The 20,740-nt window shown below is 35.7% G+C and overlaps 2 protein-coding genes across 2 annotated transcripts in view; one reads left to right on the top strand and one right to left on the bottom strand.

Moving 5' to 3' along the window:
• The window catches only part of thada (THADA armadillo repeat containing), a 195,221-nt gene extending 194,172 nt beyond the window's left edge, over window positions 1-1,049 (bottom strand). Inside the window, exons 1-3 of the mRNA XM_073834661.1 lie at window positions 959-1,049; window positions 629-709; window positions 429-535 (exon numbers count right to left, since the gene is read on the bottom strand). Coding sequence (XP_073690762.1) covers window positions 429-535; window positions 629-701 — 180 coding nt within the window. The 5' untranslated portion in view covers window positions 702-709; window positions 959-1,049. The remainder of the gene's footprint in view (window positions 1-428; window positions 536-628; window positions 710-958) is intronic.
• Window positions 1,050-5,201: 4,152 nt separating this feature from the next.
• plekhh2 (pleckstrin homology domain containing, family H (with MyTH4 domain) member 2) overlaps window positions 5,202-20,740 on the top strand; it is a 34,883-nt gene continuing 19,344 nt past the window's right edge. Inside the window, exons 1-2 of the mRNA XM_073834660.1 lie at window positions 5,202-5,348; window positions 19,579-19,641. Coding sequence (XP_073690761.1) covers window positions 5,202-5,348; window positions 19,579-19,641 — 210 coding nt within the window. The remainder of the gene's footprint in view (window positions 5,349-19,578; window positions 19,642-20,740) is intronic.

Genomic DNA, 20,740 nt, shown 5'->3' with positions numbered 1-20,740 from the left:
ACTGCGCCTGCTGCGTCCATATTATGCCAGCAAACTTCCTTGACTATTACACCGGAATGGGAGTGTAGTTCCTAATCTTATCAGCCTAGAAAATCGCATCTTTATTTTCCGCCGGTCTTAGTACACGATATAACTACAGAAGAGTCAAGTATTAAATAGGACAAATACCGAAACTCATTGGTTATTTTTGAACGCGATGCTATTGGTCTCATAGGATTCAATGATCTATGCTAAGCTATGCTAAAAGTGATATCGCCAGAACAGGAGAACGGCTGAATGGATTTCAAATGGTAAAAATCTATTTATTAACTCGGGGGGAGTTGGAGAATGAGCCTATTTCCAAAAAAAGTGGAGTGCTCCTTTAATAGCCTCTACATTCATTTAATTCAGCGGAGATCTTTAAGATGAATGTGATGCACCAGACTAACTTTAGAGATGAGCTGGATCTGCTCAACAGGATCAGAGGATAATAAACTGTCTTTCAGAACCTGTGCAAGCTCTGTAGATCGACTATCCCCATCCACAGACAGGGAATCTGAAAGAAAGCATGAGACAGAAAAATATATATATATTTTTGAAAACTTATGCACAACAACTAAACAAGTAAAAGTTGCTTTCTGTCACTCACCTGTCAGACTCTTCAGCTTGGCATCATCCAAAGCAACAGCCTCCACTTTAGGTGTTTTCTTCTTTACAACCATGACTATTTCTGAGACATAACAACAACAACTGCAGATTTGTATCATATATTACTTGTATAATTACTTCAAGAGATTATGAAACAACTGCAGAACTGAAGTTTTACCAGCTCTGGCACAATCTAGTGGTACATACTAACGTTACCTAGTGCTAGTCACGTTACTGTTTCCTGCAGCTATTTATATTTACATCACATTTTAATCCAGACCGAACTCCCCTTTCTACTTCACATATAAAACATGAAAATATATTGTCATACCTTTCTAACAAAGCAGGTACCGGTGAAAAACTTCAATGCTCCATGTAGAAATAAGCATTCCCACGGCAACATAACACACACGTGTGACGCGTCAATTCCGGAGTCGCGCTGAAAGCCCGCCCAGCGCAAATATGATTGGTTCAGGCGCAATCCTTCTGATGCGTGATTGGTCCACGAAATGTCAATCATTCATGACATCACCGCTGTATAAAAAAACGTCCTAACCACATCTACAATGGTTTGATTGTACGTGCTCGTAAAAACACGCCCCCGATCCCGCCCACTTCCACATTACGATGCTGGAGTGAAAACTTTGAGCTAGAAAACGGTCGCTCTTTATATCATAATTAAATCATTAGTGCACTTACGACTGCGACAACACGGAATATTATTTTTATTATGGTGTGAATAGAGTGTTATCTTCAGCATTGTAACACAGGTAAAGATAACATTTTTAACTATTAACAAAAAAGTATTGTTTATGTTTTTTGGTAAAGGGAATGAGACATAGAGTAAGTTACTTAAATGTAAAGCTTCTATTTTAAATTTGAAACATATTTAAATAAGTGCTTTATTATGTATTTAGATCAAAACAGATGATAAATTAAATAAATATGTACCCTGTAGTTTAAAATTGATTTTAAAAATCACTTTAAAAACACATAAATTGAATAGGCTATTTGTTGATTTGCTATAATTGAATTTCGGTTAATACTAACTGATACTCTATTATATGTTCTATTCATTTTCATGAACACAACTATAATTATACCTACTGCATCATCATTCTGTCACTAACTGCAGTTAACTGGTATGTATGTTAGGTAGTTAACACATAATGCACCCATAGACCGTTTTTATATAAATATTTTAGGTTAAAATGTATATATAATACAGATAATGTTATGTTGAATCATTGTTATGACAGAACCAAGATAATCCTGATAGTCCTGAGATGGAAATTCATACCTGGTCTCAGTAGTGTAATTCACAACATGTGCTTTGTAAGTGTATCCTATTGGAAACCTCTTAACTAAATATTAATTCTACTTTTCTTGGTTAGGAAGAGACCATTTGCATCTTATGCTGCAGTATAAGTGGCATATTTGTACTACATTGTATGGGTCAAAATTATCATTATCATTGTATGGGTCATTAATTATTAAAAAACATGTTCCATGAAGATATTTAGTAACTTTCCTACCATAAATATATAAAAATGTAATCTTTGAGTAGTAATATGCATTGCTAAGAACTTGATTTGGACCAATTTAAAAGTTAATTTTCTCAATATTTAGATCTTTTTGCACCCTCAGATTCCAGATTTTCAAATAGTTGTATCTCAGCCAAATATTATTCTATATCCTAACAAACCATACATCTTTCAGATAATGTATAACTCTCAATTTCAAAAAAACTGACCCTTGTGACTGGTTTTAGCTTCCTGATCTTCCATGTACAAATCCTTGTATTCTAGATCTACGTTTAATGACACTGTTTTCCACTTTGGCTCACTTTCCCTAAGTTTCCCCCTTTAGGAGGTTGTTCCACAGTAAAACATGTTGTTTTTATCCACATTGGTTGGGATTCAAACCCTCAGTCGTATTTACCAGGACAGCTTAATTGAGCTCAACACATGTTTGCACTCTCTGTATGCCCGTGCCAATGCTATAATGAGAGCTTATTATAACCAAGAGTTGTAGAGACGTTGTAGGGAAATGTGTTCGCTCACACTTTGCTGTTGTGCTTTCCCCCACCTGCTTTACATCTGACACATGTTTTTCATAATTAAAACTTTTGTGATGGAAAAGTGTGATGATAGTGCATCAGTGCTGGCTGGTGGGGTTTGTTTTTATAGGGGTGGTCAGTTTGTCCAGGGCTCTGCCTGCATGGCCCTCAAATGCTTACTTTAGCCATTCAAGACCAATTATTTACCACTGCCTTTCTCTCTAACCAATACAGACTGTCTCTGCTTTTTTTTTTCTGATTTAATTTGATCTCAAATGACATATATCTATATAAAAGTTTCAGTTTTTTATTATGGATCAAGGTTGAATCACTATTGAATTTTGTTTTGATATTGCAAATTAAATCCTTGTTGCAACATTGTTTCAACATCTTTTCAATATTGGTGAAAAGATGTATTTAAATAAGTATTTATTTGATTATAAGTATGCTTTTTCATTTATAAGTACATTTACAGCCATGAAACATTGTGTCAATGTTGTTCTAATGTTTTTTCATTATTGAAACAACAACTGATATTGTTTTTACATTTTACATTGTGACGCTGACTTGTTTAGCCATTACTTTTCCTAAAGACCATGTCATTAGACAAATTTTGGCGCTTTATTTTTATAAACCAGTTTAAACTGTAAGTTTTAGTATACTGAGTGATTCATATCTCTGGTTGAGTAATTAGTTTTCATCATCACACAAATCTTTTCACAGATGTCTGACATTTTTCATGTACTACAATGTTTTAGTAAAAATGCATGTTGTTAAGTATGTGGATACATTACATTATTTTCAAATAGATTTTTACTGAGGTTTAGTTCTTGCATTTAAACATTTTGAATGTAATTTCTCAAACAGCATTTCACCATTTATTCATAAGTGACTTAACATAATGGAGCAATGTTTAATCAGTTCAACATTCGTTGATATTGCAATGTTGTTTTTACGTCTTTTCAACATAAGGAAATAAACGATCCTTCCTAAAAGCAAACACAAAAATATCAAGATGTATTTCAAATATAGGGCCCTATGTAATCCATAGGATCCATAGGAATTTCCGTTTTATCTTTTTCCAAATTCTGTTTTAACATTTAAAATTTTTTGGATTAAGTTTTAATGTTTCTAGACTTTTAATGGTTTAATTAAAAAATAGTAATCAAAATGCATGTCTAATTCATTTAAATCATTAAACGTGCACAATTTAACTTAAAAGTTGAACAAAAATTACATTTTAAGGCCCTGTGATATAATTATTTGCAAATTCAGTTTTATTTTGTCCAAATTCAGCATTTTCTTTTCTTTTTATTTTATTTTTTCTCAGAAAGACTGTGTTGTGTATTTACATTTTTCTGGTAAATGTATTTAAATATTCTGATAAATAATAATTGTATTATTAGTAGTGGTAGTATCATTACCCCTAGTAAAACAGTAATAGTTCAAGTCATATTACAGTCATATTAACATATTTACAGACATATCGTTTGAGACTTGAGACTACAAATTATTTAAAAAAAAAAAAAAGTTGTAATTAAACTTTATTTGGAGTATTGTGTACAAAAATAAATATGCTTTAATGTCACTATTAATAAGGATTAGGATAATATTAGGATAATATCTGTCTTAAAATGCAAAATATTTAGTATACTTGCAATAGTTCCACTTTAGCGCAGTCAAAAATACTTAAGAATGTCTTTAGTTAGACACAAAATTAGTTGTTCCAATTTAGCAGACTTTAAATATAACAGTTCAGCATACTAAAAGTACAATTGCAGGGTATTTTTATTATGTAAAAGTATGTGTAGTATACTTAGCATGAAATAAATTATTCTAAATACATTTTAGTTTATTTATTTTTCACTAGGAAAATTAAAGTAATATATTTCTGTCACAATTTCTTCAAGTTAAACTGAACTTTTATTTTGACAGGTTGCTGTGCAGACCATTAAGGTCATAAAAAAAATTTTAATCAGATTCGATTTTCTGGGTTTTTGCGTCTGTAGCAAGCATTTTGATAGTAAAGGATGACGAATATGGAGAAGGAAAAAAAAAAAAAACGAAAAAACATACGAAAATTTCAGCCTCAGTGTGCAATGACCTTAAGTTTTTCTTTTTTTGTATATGATATGACAATAGTTTTCTTTAAAAGAAATGCTCATGAAGTGACTCTCAGAAAAGTTGTAGTGGTTATGTTTATGTGTTTATGTACTCATAAATTGTGTTGCCAGAAGTTGAAAACACTGAAAGCGTCACAGTCATGTGCATTTCGGTCATGCGCATTGATTTATTCATACAAAATTTGTGCCATTCAATTTACTTGTTATACAGTCAATTCCATACAAATATTGTGAAGAGGCTGAAAAATATCACGATAATTGTTTTGCTATTTCACCCAGCCAGTCCTGCATTTTATTTGATTCATGTTTGGTCTTATCTTCATTAGTTTATCTTCTCAAGTGGTCTTCTTTTACAAGCTTTCTGTGTCTTGGGTCTCATGCTGTGTTACATGATGTGGCAGGACCTGAGGGGTGACGGCATGGCGGAGGGCGATGAAGGCACAGTTGGGGAGTGGAAAGAGAAGTACATGGCTCTCGAGACCCTGCTCTTCAAGTTCCGTGGACAGATGAACGTGATTCGAGAGCTCACGGCAGAAAAGGTCAGTCAAACTCACCACATCTCAGTCCCTGAGTCGCTTCACTCGGCCTGCTGTTTACACTGATGCTCTCAGAGCTTTAAAAATCATTATATCAGACCGCATGCTGAGCAAGTAAAACCTAGCCTACCCCGGCCATCTTTTATTGAAGTAATAACAGAACAGGCATATGATTTGTCCGTAACTGTCACCGCCCCACTAATTCCCTTCTGTATTTATATTGCCGAGATACTCAATCAAAGGGAATTCTAGGAAAGGCAAAGAAGCCACCTATTAAAGTATTTGCTCATTTCCATGTTTGGTTTTCTTTTCCACGAAAGAGTGTATATGTGTGTGCATGCCATGGCCTATTTCTTTGGCCTATCTCGAGGGAGAGCAGATTAGAGGTTAATATAAACAGACGCCTGACCACAGGGCTCCAGACTGCTGCATTCTGGGATAGCAGAATCTTCTTTGAATTGCAGACTCAGGATGTATTCGGGTGCTTTAAATGTTGTCATGTTCACAACTCCTTTCCAATGGCCTCATGGGATAGCAAAGTACTTTTCTCCTACTATTTTATGAACACTGTAAATTCGGACAAGCGCCTGCTATATAGCAGGGAAACATGCCACTTCGAATACAGCCTTAGACTCAGTGACCTCTGACCCCTGTGATGCTGATTCAAGTGTATGATTTCATCATATGAGAATCTTGTTGTAATTGTTTCTCATTCCTTCATCAGTAGGCGTGTTATTGTTCGCAGCTGGGTAGCGTCTGGCCTCACTTATGTGTGCCATCTATTATTCCTCCCTTGCATGGCATGTGGACGCATTCCCTTATTGCAGTAATTAAAAGCTGCCATTAAAAGTTTACATAGGGCCTCTTTTCTGACCTGTCCTCTCACTGTAGGTCCTGGATCAGCTGAGCTGTTAAAATACAGATAGCTGGGAAGCATAGTTTAGCTAAGGATATGTCAGAGATTAATCCTGTGGGAGAAAAAAACGTGAAGGGAAGGGAATAAATGGGAAGGATTGAGACAAAGGATAAAGAAGTTACTTTGTCTATTTTTGTTGCACTAACTAAAATAGTTCCAACAAAGAATAGTTTTGCATCTCTGAGCAACAAACAGTAGTGGTGTTTCTTTATTCAATGAATCGGTGGTTTTAAACAAATTGGTTAAGTGACTGATTAAATTACTTACTTACTAAAACAGTAGGTTCGCTCCATTTGACCGAAAGTGCCCTGTAAAGTGGACTTAAAGGGGTATTCTGACATCTAGGATGAGCAATCTAAATTAGAGCGTACATGTTAGTTTGAAGGAATAAGGCAATATCGATACATCACTTCACAAGAAGTGAAGAATAAAATTCAGTTTTGTTGGGTGTTTTTGAACTAATCAGTTGAGTGAATGATTCAATGACTTATAAAGACAGTCAGTTGTTTTGGTCCCAAATGAATCAGTGTTTTGAACAATTTGTTCAAATAGCTTCCTCTCCACTTCTTGTGAAGTAACATATCGATATTGCTTTTATGTAATTACATTATTTGTCTTTATAAGTGAGTGATTGAATCATTGAATCATTTATAAGGGCAGTCACTTGTCGCAACCTACTGACGTAACAAAGTAACCTGCAAAAAGAGTCACTGAAAAGTTCCATCGCTAACCCAGCAACACACAGTAGAGTTATATTCCTCAAAATAAATACGATCTGCATTCTTCTGACTTCCATTTCTCTTACACTTGTGGCATGTTGTTTTCCCTAAAATACGGTGAAAAGCACAGCAAGCCTGTGAACAGTGATTTTCAAGCAAAACAACAGTTTAAAAAAACTGCAAAACGTGTTGACTGCATAGAACCAATCTGTATGTGTAAAAAAACAAACTGTTGCAAACTTGTTGTGTATGTAGGGCAAAAAGTTGCTGAAATAATCTGATATGTACAGCTCTGTCTTTCTGTTATCTGCGCTTACAGTTTTGGCACAATTCTCTTACTCACTGAGTTTTGCAAGCGTGAGGGGGAGGTCGGGTTCACCACCTTCTTGTAGCCAAATGAGGCTCTCGTGGACTCTCCATTTACTGTTATCTGATTGTTCAATGAACACATCACACGGCAAAATATTTATCTTCATTTAGTTCAGGATCATTCTCCCTGCTGGTAGAATGGTACTTTTAATGTACACATACATTAAAAAATAAAAAATGTCTCCTTAAAAAACTCCATAAAAGAGTCACTGAAAAGTTCCATTGCTAATATAGCAACACACAGTAGTTTTTGTTCCTCAACAAATTAGTGACTTTGAACTAATCGGTTGAGTGAATTATTTAATGATTCACTTATAAAGACAGTCAGTTGTTTTTGTCTTAAATGAATCAGTGTTTTGAACAAATTGTTCAAATAGCTTTCAATTGCTTCACATTTCCCTCTCCACTTCCTGTGAAGTGACATATCGCTATTGTCCGTCTTTATAAGTGAGTCATTGAGTTATTTAATCATTGAATCATGGTAACTTGCATCATTGAATCGCAGCCTCTTGGCATAATGACATAGCCTGCAGAAAGATTCACTGAAAAAGTCCCACCACTAACACACAGTAGAGTTTTGTTCCTCAACAAATTAGAGATTTTAAACTAATCGGTTGAGTGAATTATGTAATGACTCACTTAGAAAGACAGTTGTTTTGGTCTTAAATTAATCAGTGTTTTGATCAAATTGTTCAGATAGCTTCTAATTGCTTCAAATTTCCCTCTCCAATTCCTGTGAAGTGACATATCGATATTGCCTGTCTTTATAAGTGAGTCATTGAATCAATGTATCATGGTCACTTGTCGCAATCTACTGGCATAATGGCGTAACCTGCAGAAAGTTTCACTGAAAAAGTCACACGACTAACACACAGTAGATTTTTGTTTCTCAAGAAATTAGTGATTTTGAACTAATCGGTTGAGTGAACAATTTAATTACGCACTTATAAAGACAGACAGTTGTTTTGGTCTTAAATGAATTGGTGTTTTGAGCAAGTTGTTCAAAAAAAAACTTCGAATTACTTTGGAAATTTCCCTCTCCACTTCCTGTGAAGTGAAATATCACTATTGCCTGTCTTTATAAGTGAGTCATTGAATCATTTATAAGGGCAGTAACTTGTCGCAACCTACTGGCGTAACAAAGTAACCTGCAAAAAGAGTCACTGAAAAGTTCCATCGCTAACACAGCAACACACAGTAGTGTTTTGTTCCTCAAAAAATTAGGATTTTTAACTAATCATTTGAGTGAATTATTCAATCACTCACTTATAAAGACAGTCAGTTGTTTCGGTCTTAAATGAATCAGTGTTATGAACAAATTGTTCAAATAGCTTCCAATTGCTTAAAATGTCCCTCTCCATTTCCTGTGAACTGACGTATCTGTCTTTATAAGTGAGTCATTCATTGAATCATTGAATCATTGAATCACTGAATCGTGGTCACTTGTCACAGCCTACTGAAAAAACTGAAAACAAAAAAGTTCCCATCGCTAACAAATTAGTGATTTTGAACTAATCTGTTGAGTGAATAATTCAATGGCTCATTTATAAAGACAGCAAGATGTTTTCTTTCACAATGAGTCAATATTTTTGAATGAATCAGTTCAAAATAATTCAAATGAGTCAGTCATGAAGATGGCTTGTTGCCACCTTCTGGTGTAATGAAGTAACCTGCAGAAAGATAAATTCCTCACTGACTGTTTTTCTAAAATATGAATGAATTTCTCTTGGAACTAATGTTGTATAAAATGCTAAAAACATTTAGCCGGTTTATCTGTCAAAAGATATTCTTGTATTCCATCTGTTTTTATGTTGCTTCATGTACACACGCAGGACAGCACTGCCTAGCAGAGTTACCAGGTTTTCACAACAAAACCCACCCAATTTCTAATCAAAACTAGCCCAAATCTAGCTCAATCACATTTCAGTTGGGGTTCCCCAGTAAAAATTGTTTTCCGGGGGTAAAATACACCTTTTTGGTGGGGTCCCCCAGGTAAAATTTGCATTCCTGGGGATAAATATCACATTATTGGGATCGCTTATACCCGCGGCAGCAATGTTAAAGTAGCTGAATTCCACGGGAAAACCACAGACTTGGCAACACTGCCCCCTAGAAACATATCTGATTTGGGACAGCGAACTCTATTAATCCTTCCTATTCAGTGGGTTTGTCTTAAACTATGATTTTGAAAATACTTTTGTAGTTTTACACATCTTGTGGGACGGATGAGAATGTATAAGAGAGAAAGGGGAAAAGGGAGTAAAATGGGAGGAGAGAGACAGACGAACTGTGTGGCAAAACAAACTATCCTTTAATCAGTGACTCCCAAGGGAGGAAATGCCTGGCTTGGTGCTATACAGGAAGTTAGCATGCTAAATACATACACAAACAAACACATATATGCTGTCCCAAGTGTGGTTTGCTGGGAGAAATGTAGGTCATTTTCTCCCCTTGTTCACTTCCTGTTTGGTGAAGTTTGAATGAATCAACCAGACATGGACAGCAGTTGCTCATCATGCAAAGAACCTCAAAACAGTAACGAACTTTCTGTGAGACACCCTTAAACAATGTCACAAAGGCACACATGAAGAAGACTTCAGTGGCTACACCATATCCTGCTTATGACCGGATGCAAACTTTTATTTTGGGCGACTTTCAAGTGCAATGACATATATATGAACTTGTGTTCTCACACTGAGAGCACACTGTGTGAAGCAGGAATCTGTTGTAGGTTAACGCTCCGCTCGACACCCTCAGATTGATTCCACATTTCTTTGGGTGGAAGTGGCCAGAGAGAGAGGGACTCAAGCATTGTATGGTTCAAAGATGTAACAGACATTTTTTTATTGTGATATGCTCCTGAGTTTTGAGTTTGTGAGTATTTCTACAACATGCCTCAAATATGTAATATACAGATGCTGGTCATATAATTAGAATATCTTCAAAAATTTGATTTATTTCACTAATTCCATTCAAGAAGTGAAACTTGTATAATGTATACATTCATTCCACACAGACTGATATATTTCAAGTGTTTATTTCTTTTAATTTTGATGATTGTAACTGACAACTAATGAAAACCCCAAATTCAGTATCTCAGAAAATTAGAATATTATTTAAGACCAATACAAAGAAAGGATTTTTTGAAATCTTGGCCAACTGAAAAGTATGAACATGAAAAGTATGAGTGTGTACAGCATTCAATACTTGCCTGAATTACTGCAGCAATGCGGTGTGGCATTTAGTCGATCAGTCTGTGGCACTGCTCAGGTGTTATGAGAGCCCAGGTTGCTATGATAGTGGCCTTCAGCTCTTCTGCATTGTTGGGTCTGGCATATCGCATCTTCCTCTTCACAATACCCCATAGATTTTCTATGGGGTTAAGGTCAGGCGAGTTTGCTGGCCAATTAAGAACAGGGATGCCATAGTCCTTAAACCAGGTACTGGTAGCTTTGGCACTGTGTGCAGGTGCCAAGTCCTGTTGGAAAATGAAATCTGCATCTCCATAAAGTTGGTCCGCTACAGGAAGCATGAAGTGCTCTAAAACATCCTGGTATACAGCTGCGTTGGACCTCAGAAAACACAGTGGACCAACACCAGCAGATGACATAGCACCCCAAACCATCACTGACTGTGGCAACTTTACACTGGACCTCAAGCAATGTGGATTCTGTGCCTCTCCTCTCTTCCTCCAGACTCTGGGACCCTGATTTTCAAAGGAAATGCAAAATTTACTTTCACCAGAGAACATAACTTTGGACTACTCAGCAGCAGTCCAGTCCTTTTTGTCTTTAGCCCAGGTGAGACTCTTCTGATGCTGTCTGTTGTTGAAGAGTGGCTTGACACAAGGAATGCGACAGCTGAAACCCATGTCTTACATACGTCTGTGCGTTAGTGGTTCTTGAAGCACTGACTCCAGCTGCAGTCCACTCTTTGTGAATCTCCCCCACATTTTTGAATGGGTTTTGTTTCACAATTCTCTCCAGGGTGCAGTTATCCCTATTGCTTGTACACTTTTTTCTACCACATCTTTTCCTTTGCTTCGCCTCTCTTTTAATGTGCTTGAAGACAGAGCTCTGTGAAAAGCCAGCCTCTTTTGCAATAACCTTTTGTGTCTTGCCCTCCATGTGCAAGGTGTCAATGGTCGTCTTTTGGACAACTGTCAAATCAGCAGTCTTGACCCCATGATTGTGTAGCCTACAGAACTAGACTGAGAGATCATTTAAAGGCCTTTGCAGGTGTTTTGAGTTAATTAGCTGATTAGAGTGTGGCACCAGGTGTCTTCAATACTGAACCTTTTCACAATATTCTAATTTTCTGAGATACTGAATTGGGGTTTTCATTAGTTGTCAGTTATAATCATCAAAATTAAAAGAAATAAACACTTGAAATATATCAGTCTGTGTGGAATGAATGTATACATTATACAAGTTTCACTTCTTGAATGGAATTAGTGAAATAAATCAACTTTTTGAAGATTTTCTAATTATATGACCAGCACCTGTATATATATTTTGTGCAGAACTACTTCCTTCCGCCACGTATTCAAATCTCATTTTGACGGTTGATCAGCTGAGCACAAGCCTCTCTTATTAATTCCAAAACATCACTTTAGAACTAGTGACAAACGAACGTTGAGTTGCTTCATTGAAAACTTAAATGAAAATTTTATGTTTATCTGCTTACCCCCAGGGCTTCCAAGATGTAGGTGACTTTGTTTCTTAAGTAGAACACAAACGAAGATCTTTAACTCAGTTGCAGTCTGTTAAGCATATAATGGCAGTGGATGGGCACCAAACTTTTGAAAGTAAAAAAAACATGCACAGACAAATCCAAATTACACCCTGCGGCTCGTGACGATACATTGATGTCCTAAGACGTGAGACGATCATTTTTTGTGAGAAACTGAACAGTATTTATATAATTTTTTACCTTTGATACACAGCAATGTCTATCTGTCCTAAGCATAAGCTCACCATCCGGCTCGTTACATGTATACGCATTTGGCGTAGTATACGCAAACGCCGGAAGGGGAAATCGGTAAACAGTCAACAGTCCTGGATGAGTTCGCGCAAGCAAACATAATCTTTTAGCTTTAAATTGGTTTAAAAAATCAGGATAAGCGCAAGTATTACCATTTTGAATAGCAAATTTTTTTAATTCCAAAAGTCATTGGGATATTAAGTAAAGATCATGTTCCATTAAGATATTTTGTAAATATATCAAAACATTTTTGATTAGTAATATGCATTGCTAAGAACTTCATTTGGACAACTTTAAAGGCGATTTTCTCAATATTTTGATTTATTTGCACCCTCAGATTCCAGATTTTCAAATATTTGTATCTTGGCCAAATATTGTCCTATCCTAACAAGCTTATTTATTAAGCTTTCAGATGGTGTATAAATCTCAATTTCAAAAAATTTACCCTTATGACTGGTTTTGTGGTCCAGGGTCACTAATGAATTTCAGTGTTGACTGCAGCAGTGCATTAGAATGGAATGGACTAGAATGGAAAGGGGAGCTTCGAGCACATTTCAAAGTGAAGTATGCAGTGTGTTGCTGTAGGACACAGATGAGTGGAGTATGGAGCAGAGGCCGGGTGACGTTGGGGAATTTGGAGCCGTGGTGTAGTGAAGGTTGTCACACAGACAGGCTTTGTGAGCTGGCCTGTGGAGGGAGGCTGGATGAGGGGTGCAGGGCGGGCCGGCCACAGAAGGCCGAGGATGGAATGCATGGAATGGAAGACTGACTGTAGCCAGGACCATATGGAGCAGAGAAGTGAGGGGGATTGTAGAAGACTCAACGAGCTGTTGATGGAAATGTGGAGTTTAGAGGTGCAAACTGGTGAAAGCATCCACAGAAGTTTTTAGTTTGTTTTGGTATAATGCACTCCCATTGGCAGACACCCTTCATGTCACTACTCAAATGCATAAAGTTGAGCTCTATTCAAATTTGTTGCATTGTCAGCAGTCTCTGCTTGTGTCACCGGAAATTGCCATTTATCTTTGAAAATAAATGATGCTGGTCACTTTGTTGCTTGGAATCACTCCAGTGTCCTTCCAGAGCACCATCTCCTGGTCAAACAGAATAGCAATGCCCTTTTGTTTGGATCTTTGCACATGACATGAGGAAGAAAAACAAGATATTGTGGCCACAAATTAAGATTTCTCAAGACTTATTCATTCCTGGTCATGTTGTATTGTTTAAAAAACGTCCAAGTCACTGAATCAGCTTGTGATTCATTCTGAATCATTTATACAGCTCACTTGTGTACTGAATTGTTTGGAGTGGCATAGGGCCAAACTTTACTGACACTGCAAATCAGTCCAAAACCAAGTGGAACAGGCCGTTTTATTTGTAAATATGCTGCTAAATGTAAAAAAGACTAGGTTTTGACATTTTTTAATCACAGCATCAGTTTTCCAGATTACCTGAAGTTACAAACCATTCAAAAGTTTAGGTTGGTAAGATTTTTTAATGTTTAGTGTTTGTAAATGTAAATTCTTTTCTTCTCACCAAGGCTACATTTTTTGATCAAAAAGACAGTAATATTGTGAAATATTATTACAATTTTAAACAACTATTTTTTTTTTAAGAAACGTATAAAATGTCATTTATTCCTGTGATGCAAAGCGAAATTTTCAGCATCATTACTCCAGTCTTAAATGTCACATGATCTTTCAGAAATCATTTTAGTATGTTAATTTACTGTTCAAGAGATATTTACTATTATCAATAACCTTGATAAAGTCAAAAATGTACATACACCTTGCAGAATCTGCAAAATGTTATTTTTTTTTTACTAAAATAAGAGGGATCATACAAAATGCATGAATAAGTTATTTCACATAAAAGATGTTTCCATATAGTCCACAAGAGAAAATAATAGTTGAATTTATCAAAATGACCCCATTCAAAAGTTTACATACACTTGATTCTTAATACTGTGTTGTTACCTGAATGATCCACAGCTGTGTTTGTTTTTTGTTTAGTGATAGTTGTTCATGAGTCCCTTGTTTGTCCTGAACAGTCAAACTACCTGCTGTTCTTTAGAAAAGGTCCCTCAGGTCCCACAAATTCTTTGGTTTTTCAGCATTTTTGTGTATTTGAACCCTTTCCAACAGTGACTGTATGATTTTGAGATCCATCTTTCACACTGAGGACAACTGAGGGACTCATATGTGACCCTGGACCACAAAACCAGTCTTAAGTCGCTGGGGTATTTTTGTAGCAATAGCCAAAAATACATTGCATGGGTCAAAATTATTGATTTTTCTTTTATGCCAAAAATCATTAGGAAATTAAGTAAAGATCATGTTCCATGAAGATTTTTTATAAAATTCCTACTGTAAATGTATCAAAATGTAATTTTTGATTAGTAATATGCATTGTTAAGAACCTAATTTGGACAACTTTAAAGGTGATTTTCTCAGGATTTTGATTTTTTTGCACCCTCAGATTCCAGATTTTCAAATAGATGTATCTCGGCCAAATATTGTCCTATCCTAACAAACCATACATCAATAGAAAGCTTATTTACTGAGCTACATCTCAGTTTTGTAAAATTTAACCTTATGACTGGTTTTGTGGTCCATTGTCACATATGCAACTATTACAGAAGGTTCAAACGCTCACTGATGCTCCAGAAGGAAACACAAGGAATTAAGAGCCGGGGGGGTGAAAACTTTTTGAATTCGAAGATCGTGGTAAATTTTACTTATTTTGTCTTCTGGGAAACAATCTAAGCATCTTATGTAGCGTCTCAAGGGCAGTACTAAATGAACAAAATATGAGCTGCGTCCGAAAGCTCTAAAATGCTGCCTTCAGAGGCAGCATTTCAAGGCAGAAAGGCATCAAGGCACATTCGAATCCAAATTCTTGTTCACTTCCCGTCTCCGGAGGTACCTTCTTCCGATCGAATTTTGAAGGCAGCATAGGCCTTTGATATCCCACAAACCTGTGCGTTCCATTCCATGACGGTTGAGCTAAAAAATAAAGATGCCGTCTAAAAGTTGCATTTGGTGGTCAGTTTTTGTGTAAATATATATTTCTGACTAACTGACTGCACTTTTGATGATATTTCTAGCGAGAAATCAGTATTATAGTAATTAAACATTCATTTAGATCATTAAATCATTATGCTGCCTCAGAAGTGCCTTCGTGCAAAAACGCTGCCTGCGAAGTCATTGCCTGATAAGGCAGCGAGGCAGCAAGTATCCATGCTTAAAAAAATGTTCAGTGGTTCATTGGTAGCACCAGACAATCAGATGCTTTAAATGGTGTTCACTGGTGATTCATGCACCAAGTCTTCACCCAGAGAGATTCACTGATGATCTTTAGAAAACAGCACATGTTAATATATACCGCTAACCTATGGCTGAACCGCTAAGAGTCTGAAGGGTTTGTGCAGCTGTTCTCAGAACAGTCTGTAATTACTCTGCTATTTTTTATTTTCTATATCTGCGCCGTTGGGCAGTGGTGGACCAGCTTGACCACAGATGAGGTTGGGTGTGTACCCGTGTGTACCCGTGTATGTGTGTGTGTGTGTGTGTGGTTGTTGCGGTGTAAACATACTATAGTTAGTTCCACATTAAGCTTATGTGTATGAATAGTCAGCGGGATAGCGGCTGCGTGTGTAGACGACAGAGATAATGAGTGTGTGATGTATTTCTGACCATCAGTGTGTTTTGGGACACACCCTTTGGTTTAGTCCGGTAGACATAGGCTCACTAAACCTTAAATATCAATAGACTTCTATCATGGAAAACATACCAGAGTCTGTAAATCTTTTTAAACTTCCATCTGCGAATCAGAGATTTACGTCATTCATCGAGCTCTGACTAATGCAGCGTTAACAAATGCAACAAAATGTGCTTTAACTTAAAAACTGGAGCAGAAAATAAATGGACATGGATTGGAGTGTTCCAAAGTCATCATTATGATCGTTTTGTCAATGGTGCTTTGTGCGTTGGGACTTATTAAACTTGTTTAATGACGGAGGCTTGTAAAGAAGAGAGCCTGTTAGAAAGATCAGAACATCACTGGTCACATAAACACACAGATGCATAAAAACACTTTTGTATGGCGTTCAGTGGAAAATATGAGTGCAGTGGTAACTATTAGCAGTGTGTTAGGTCATATTTGTCTGTTCTCCTTTGGGAACTTCATGAAGAGAAACAGGTTGCTGATGGAGTTCCTGCCAAAGCAGAAACAAGCGCATAACTCCGAACAAGCGAATTCAACCCCAAACTGGGAAGCACCCACTAATTTTCATTAACACGTTAATAAAAATTACATTTTCGGTAGTGTAATATGGAACATAATGATATATTAAATACAAGTACACTACCAGTCAAAAGTTTTTGAACAGTAAGATTTTTGCTTACCAAGCCTGCGTTTATTTGATTTAACATACAGCAAAAACAGTAAAATTGTGTAAAATGTTTACTTTTTGAAATAACTGTTTTCTATTTAAATATATTTCAAAATGTAATTTAGTCCTGTGCATCATTACTCCAGTATTCAGTGTCACATGATTTGTTTTTATGATCAATATTTAAAACAGTTGAATACATTTTTTTCAGAATTCTTTGGTGAATATATCAGCATCATACACTATACCATTGAAAAAAGAAAGTATAGAAATTAATATTTATTTAGCAAGGATTTTTGCTTTACATTGATCAAAAGTGATGATAAAGACATTTATAATATTACAAATGATTTCTATTTCAGATAAATGCTGTTCTTCTGAACTTTCTATTCATCAAAGAAACCTGAAAACAATTTTACTTTTTTTCTTTTTTTTTTTGAGCAGCAAATCAGAATATTATAATGATTTCTGAAGGATCATGTGACTGGTGTAATGATGCTAAAATTACATTTTAATATATATTTAAATAGAAAACAGTTGTTTTAAATAGCAGAAAAGGTTTAAAAGTTTTACTGTTTTTGCTGTACTTTGGATCAAATAAATGCAGGCTTCGTGAACAAAAGAGATTCTTTTAAAAACATTAAAAATGTAACTGTTCAAAAACATTTGACTGGTAGTGTATGTATATGATATGGTAGTATTTGTGTGTTTAGGCATACATTGATCATGTTGTTCTTTACTTAAAACACATGGGATCATTATCAAATCATGCTGGAGAACATGATCTAAAGGATTTGTTCAGTTTTGTTGGCTTTATTTTTACAAACCTTTTCATTCACATTGTTTATTTTGTAAGGAAAATGGCGTATTAAGAGGCGGAAGCAATAGAAGAAGTCAAAGAAGTAGTACAGTCGAATAAAAGGTTGAAGAGACAGAAGCCATAGAAAAATTGGAAGAAGTAGAAGTCGAAGAAAAAGTCAAAGAGGCAGAAACCATGGAAAAAGTAGAAGAGGCAGAAGCCATGAAAGAAGTCAAACAAAAAGTTGAACAAGTCAAAGAAAAAGTAGATGTCAAAGTGGCAGAAGCCAAAGAAGAATTTGAAGAAACAGTTGAAAGAGGCAGAAGCCATGGAAGATGTCGAACAAAAAGTTGAAGAAGTAGAAGTCGAAGAAAAACGTAATCAAAAACCACAGAAGAGAAACCTAGGCAGAAACCATAGAAGAAATCGAAGAAGTAGATTTCGGATGAAAAGTTGAAGTAGAAGTCAAAGTAAAAGTTAAAGAAGTTGAAAAAAGTTAAAGTTAAAGTTGAAAAAAGAAGTCAAAGAGGCAGAAGTCATGGAAGAAGTCGAACAAAAAGTTGAAGAATTAGAAGTCAAAGAAAAACATAATCAGAAACCATAGAAGAGAAACCTAGGCAGAAACCGTAGAGGAAATCGAAGTAGAATTCAGATGAAAAGTTAAAGACGTAGAAATTAAAGAAACAGTTGAAGAAGCAGAATCCATAGAAGAATTCAAAGGAAAAGTCCAAGAGGCAGAAGCCAAAAAAAGAATTTGAAGAAACAGTTGAAGAGGCAGAAGCCACAGAAAGTCGAAAAAGTAGAAGTCGAAGAAAAACGTAATCAGAAACCATAGAAGAGAAACCTAGGCAGAAACCGTAGAGGAAATCGAAGAAGTAGAATTCAGATGAAAAGTTAAAGAAGTAGAAATTGAAGAAACAGTTGAAGAGGCAGAAGCCATAGAAAAAGTCAAAGAAAAACATAATCAGAAACCATGGAAGAAATCGAAGAAGTAGAAGTCAGATAAAAATGTGAAGTAGAAGACGAAAAAAAAGTTGTAGAAGTAGAAGACAAAGAAAAAGTCCAAAAGGCAGAGGCCATGGAAAAAGTCGAAGAAGTAGAAGTCGAAGAGGCAGAAGCCATAGAAGAAAAAAAAGTTGAAGTCGAAGTAAAACATAGTCAGAAACCATAGAAGAAATCGAAGAAGTCGAAGAAAAAGTCAAAGACATAGAAGTAGGAGAAAAACCATAAAAGAAGTCAAAGAAGTAGAGATCGAAAATGCACAATACAAGCATTTTCACTAGTGGTCTGCATTCAAACTCTAAGACCATTCAGCAGACTCCAAACTGAAGACCACAGCTAAGCCACAAAATGTGTGGAGTGCTTATTTTTTATGAGACTTGGAAGTGGATTAGGGAATTTATATTCGAGATTAACTATAAAGTATGAGGATTGGAAGTACAGTGGTCAAAATTCCCTTAAATTTCACTGAATTTGTTGACAGGAAACAATCATCAGAATGACCGGCAACTGAATCATTACCTCTGGTTTACCACATAACTTTTTTATTTTTATTTTGCGTACTCAACTGTAATTGTGACAGCACATACAATACAGTCCAAAATGTAACCAATACAAGACAGCTTCATTTTTTTGGGAGGAAATGTTTTTGCTTGGACAGTAGTTTTTGAGTTTCCTTAGCTTTATAGACAAATTTTTCTCATGGTCTTCTCATCCACAAAAAGAAAAATAAAAGCCTTGAAGGAATGTAACAGTAATATAGCATGGCATTCCCGCTATGGTAAAAATGATTTGCAAATGGATTTGCTGCATTCCTGGCAATACTGTGCTATGAGAAGAATACGTGTTTTAAATAGATAAAATCCCAGCATGGAAGGATATTTGTTTTGAGAAAACAGGCTGGCTTTTCTTTCACAGTGATGCATGGAAAATGTTATGCATAAGGAAAATTTTAAAGTAGACTTTCATAATAGTTATTCTCATGTTTATACTGTACATATTCATGCAGAAGCACCTTTGCCATTACTCATTTACAGTACTTCTTGTTCTTTCAGATGCAGCAGTTAGAGACACAGGTTTTGGAAGCAGAGCGTCGGGCATATGAGGCCAACCAGCAGGTAAATACCAGTAACTCTCTTGTGGCCATTTTATCTGATTTTTAGCGATGTTAAAGGGAAAATTCTGCCATTAATTACTCACCCTCATATCGTACCAAACCCATAATACACCTTTGTTTATCTTCGGAACACAAGATTAAGTCACATGGACTATTTTAACAATGTCCTTTCTACCTTTCTAGGCTTTGAACATTTCAGTTGCATTGCTGTCTATGCAGGGTTAGAAAGCTCTTGGATTCAATCAAAAATGTCTTAATATGTGTTCACAAAATGAATCTTATGGGTTTTGAACGACATAAGGGTAAGTAATTAATGAGAGAATTTTTATTTTTGGACGAACTTGATTGTTTTGGAACCATTCATAATAATGAACAACTTGGAAATAGGCAATATTTCTTTATTAAAGGTGCTGTATGTACTTTTTTTGATTGCACTAAAGCATAAAATACCATTATATGTCTGCAAATATGCAAAGTTCACATAAATTTCTTTGACAAACAATACTACAGACAATTATTCCGCTTTTCAGAAAAAAAAACAAGTCAAAATGAAGTGTGTTTTTGCTTAGAACAAGCAAAATAATCTGCCAATGGGGTAAGCAAAAAAAATAATCTTATTTCAAACAGAAAACAAGATTATTTTTCTTACCGCATTAGCAGATTATTTTGCTTGTTTCAAGCAAGAACACACTTAACTTTTACTTGTTTTTTCTGAAAACAAGACAATAATTTTTACTTGTCTAGAAAATCCTTGTTGATTTAAGAATTTTTAGATGTTTTGGCTGGAAACAAGACAAAAAATCTAAGTAAGAAAAGCATTTTTTGCAGTGCAATAGTATTTTAACACTCTGGGTTGCCAGTTGTTGGAAAACAAGGCGTATCGAGATAGCAGATTCCGCTCAACTCTAAAAAAAACTCGCCATCCATCAAAAAAGCAATATTAAAACATGGATAAATCAGCTCATCAAATTAGGCTTGTCACCTTCCATTGTAAATTGTGGTTGTTCCTGTTGCATGTCCTCAATCTGGCAACCCGCGTGAGCATCGAGTCTAAGGAGGAGTGGAGAAAGAAACAACTCTCAGTATTTTTAATTTGGACC

The sequence above is a fragment of the Garra rufa genome, chromosome 2, assembly GCF_049309525.1.
Source record: "Garra rufa chromosome 2, GarRuf1.0, whole genome shotgun sequence".
Lineage (NCBI taxonomy): Eukaryota > Metazoa > Chordata > Actinopteri > Cypriniformes > Cyprinidae > Garra > Garra rufa.
The sequence above is the reverse complement of the archived record's forward strand: the minus strand, read 5'-3'. Positions and strand labels throughout refer to the sequence as shown.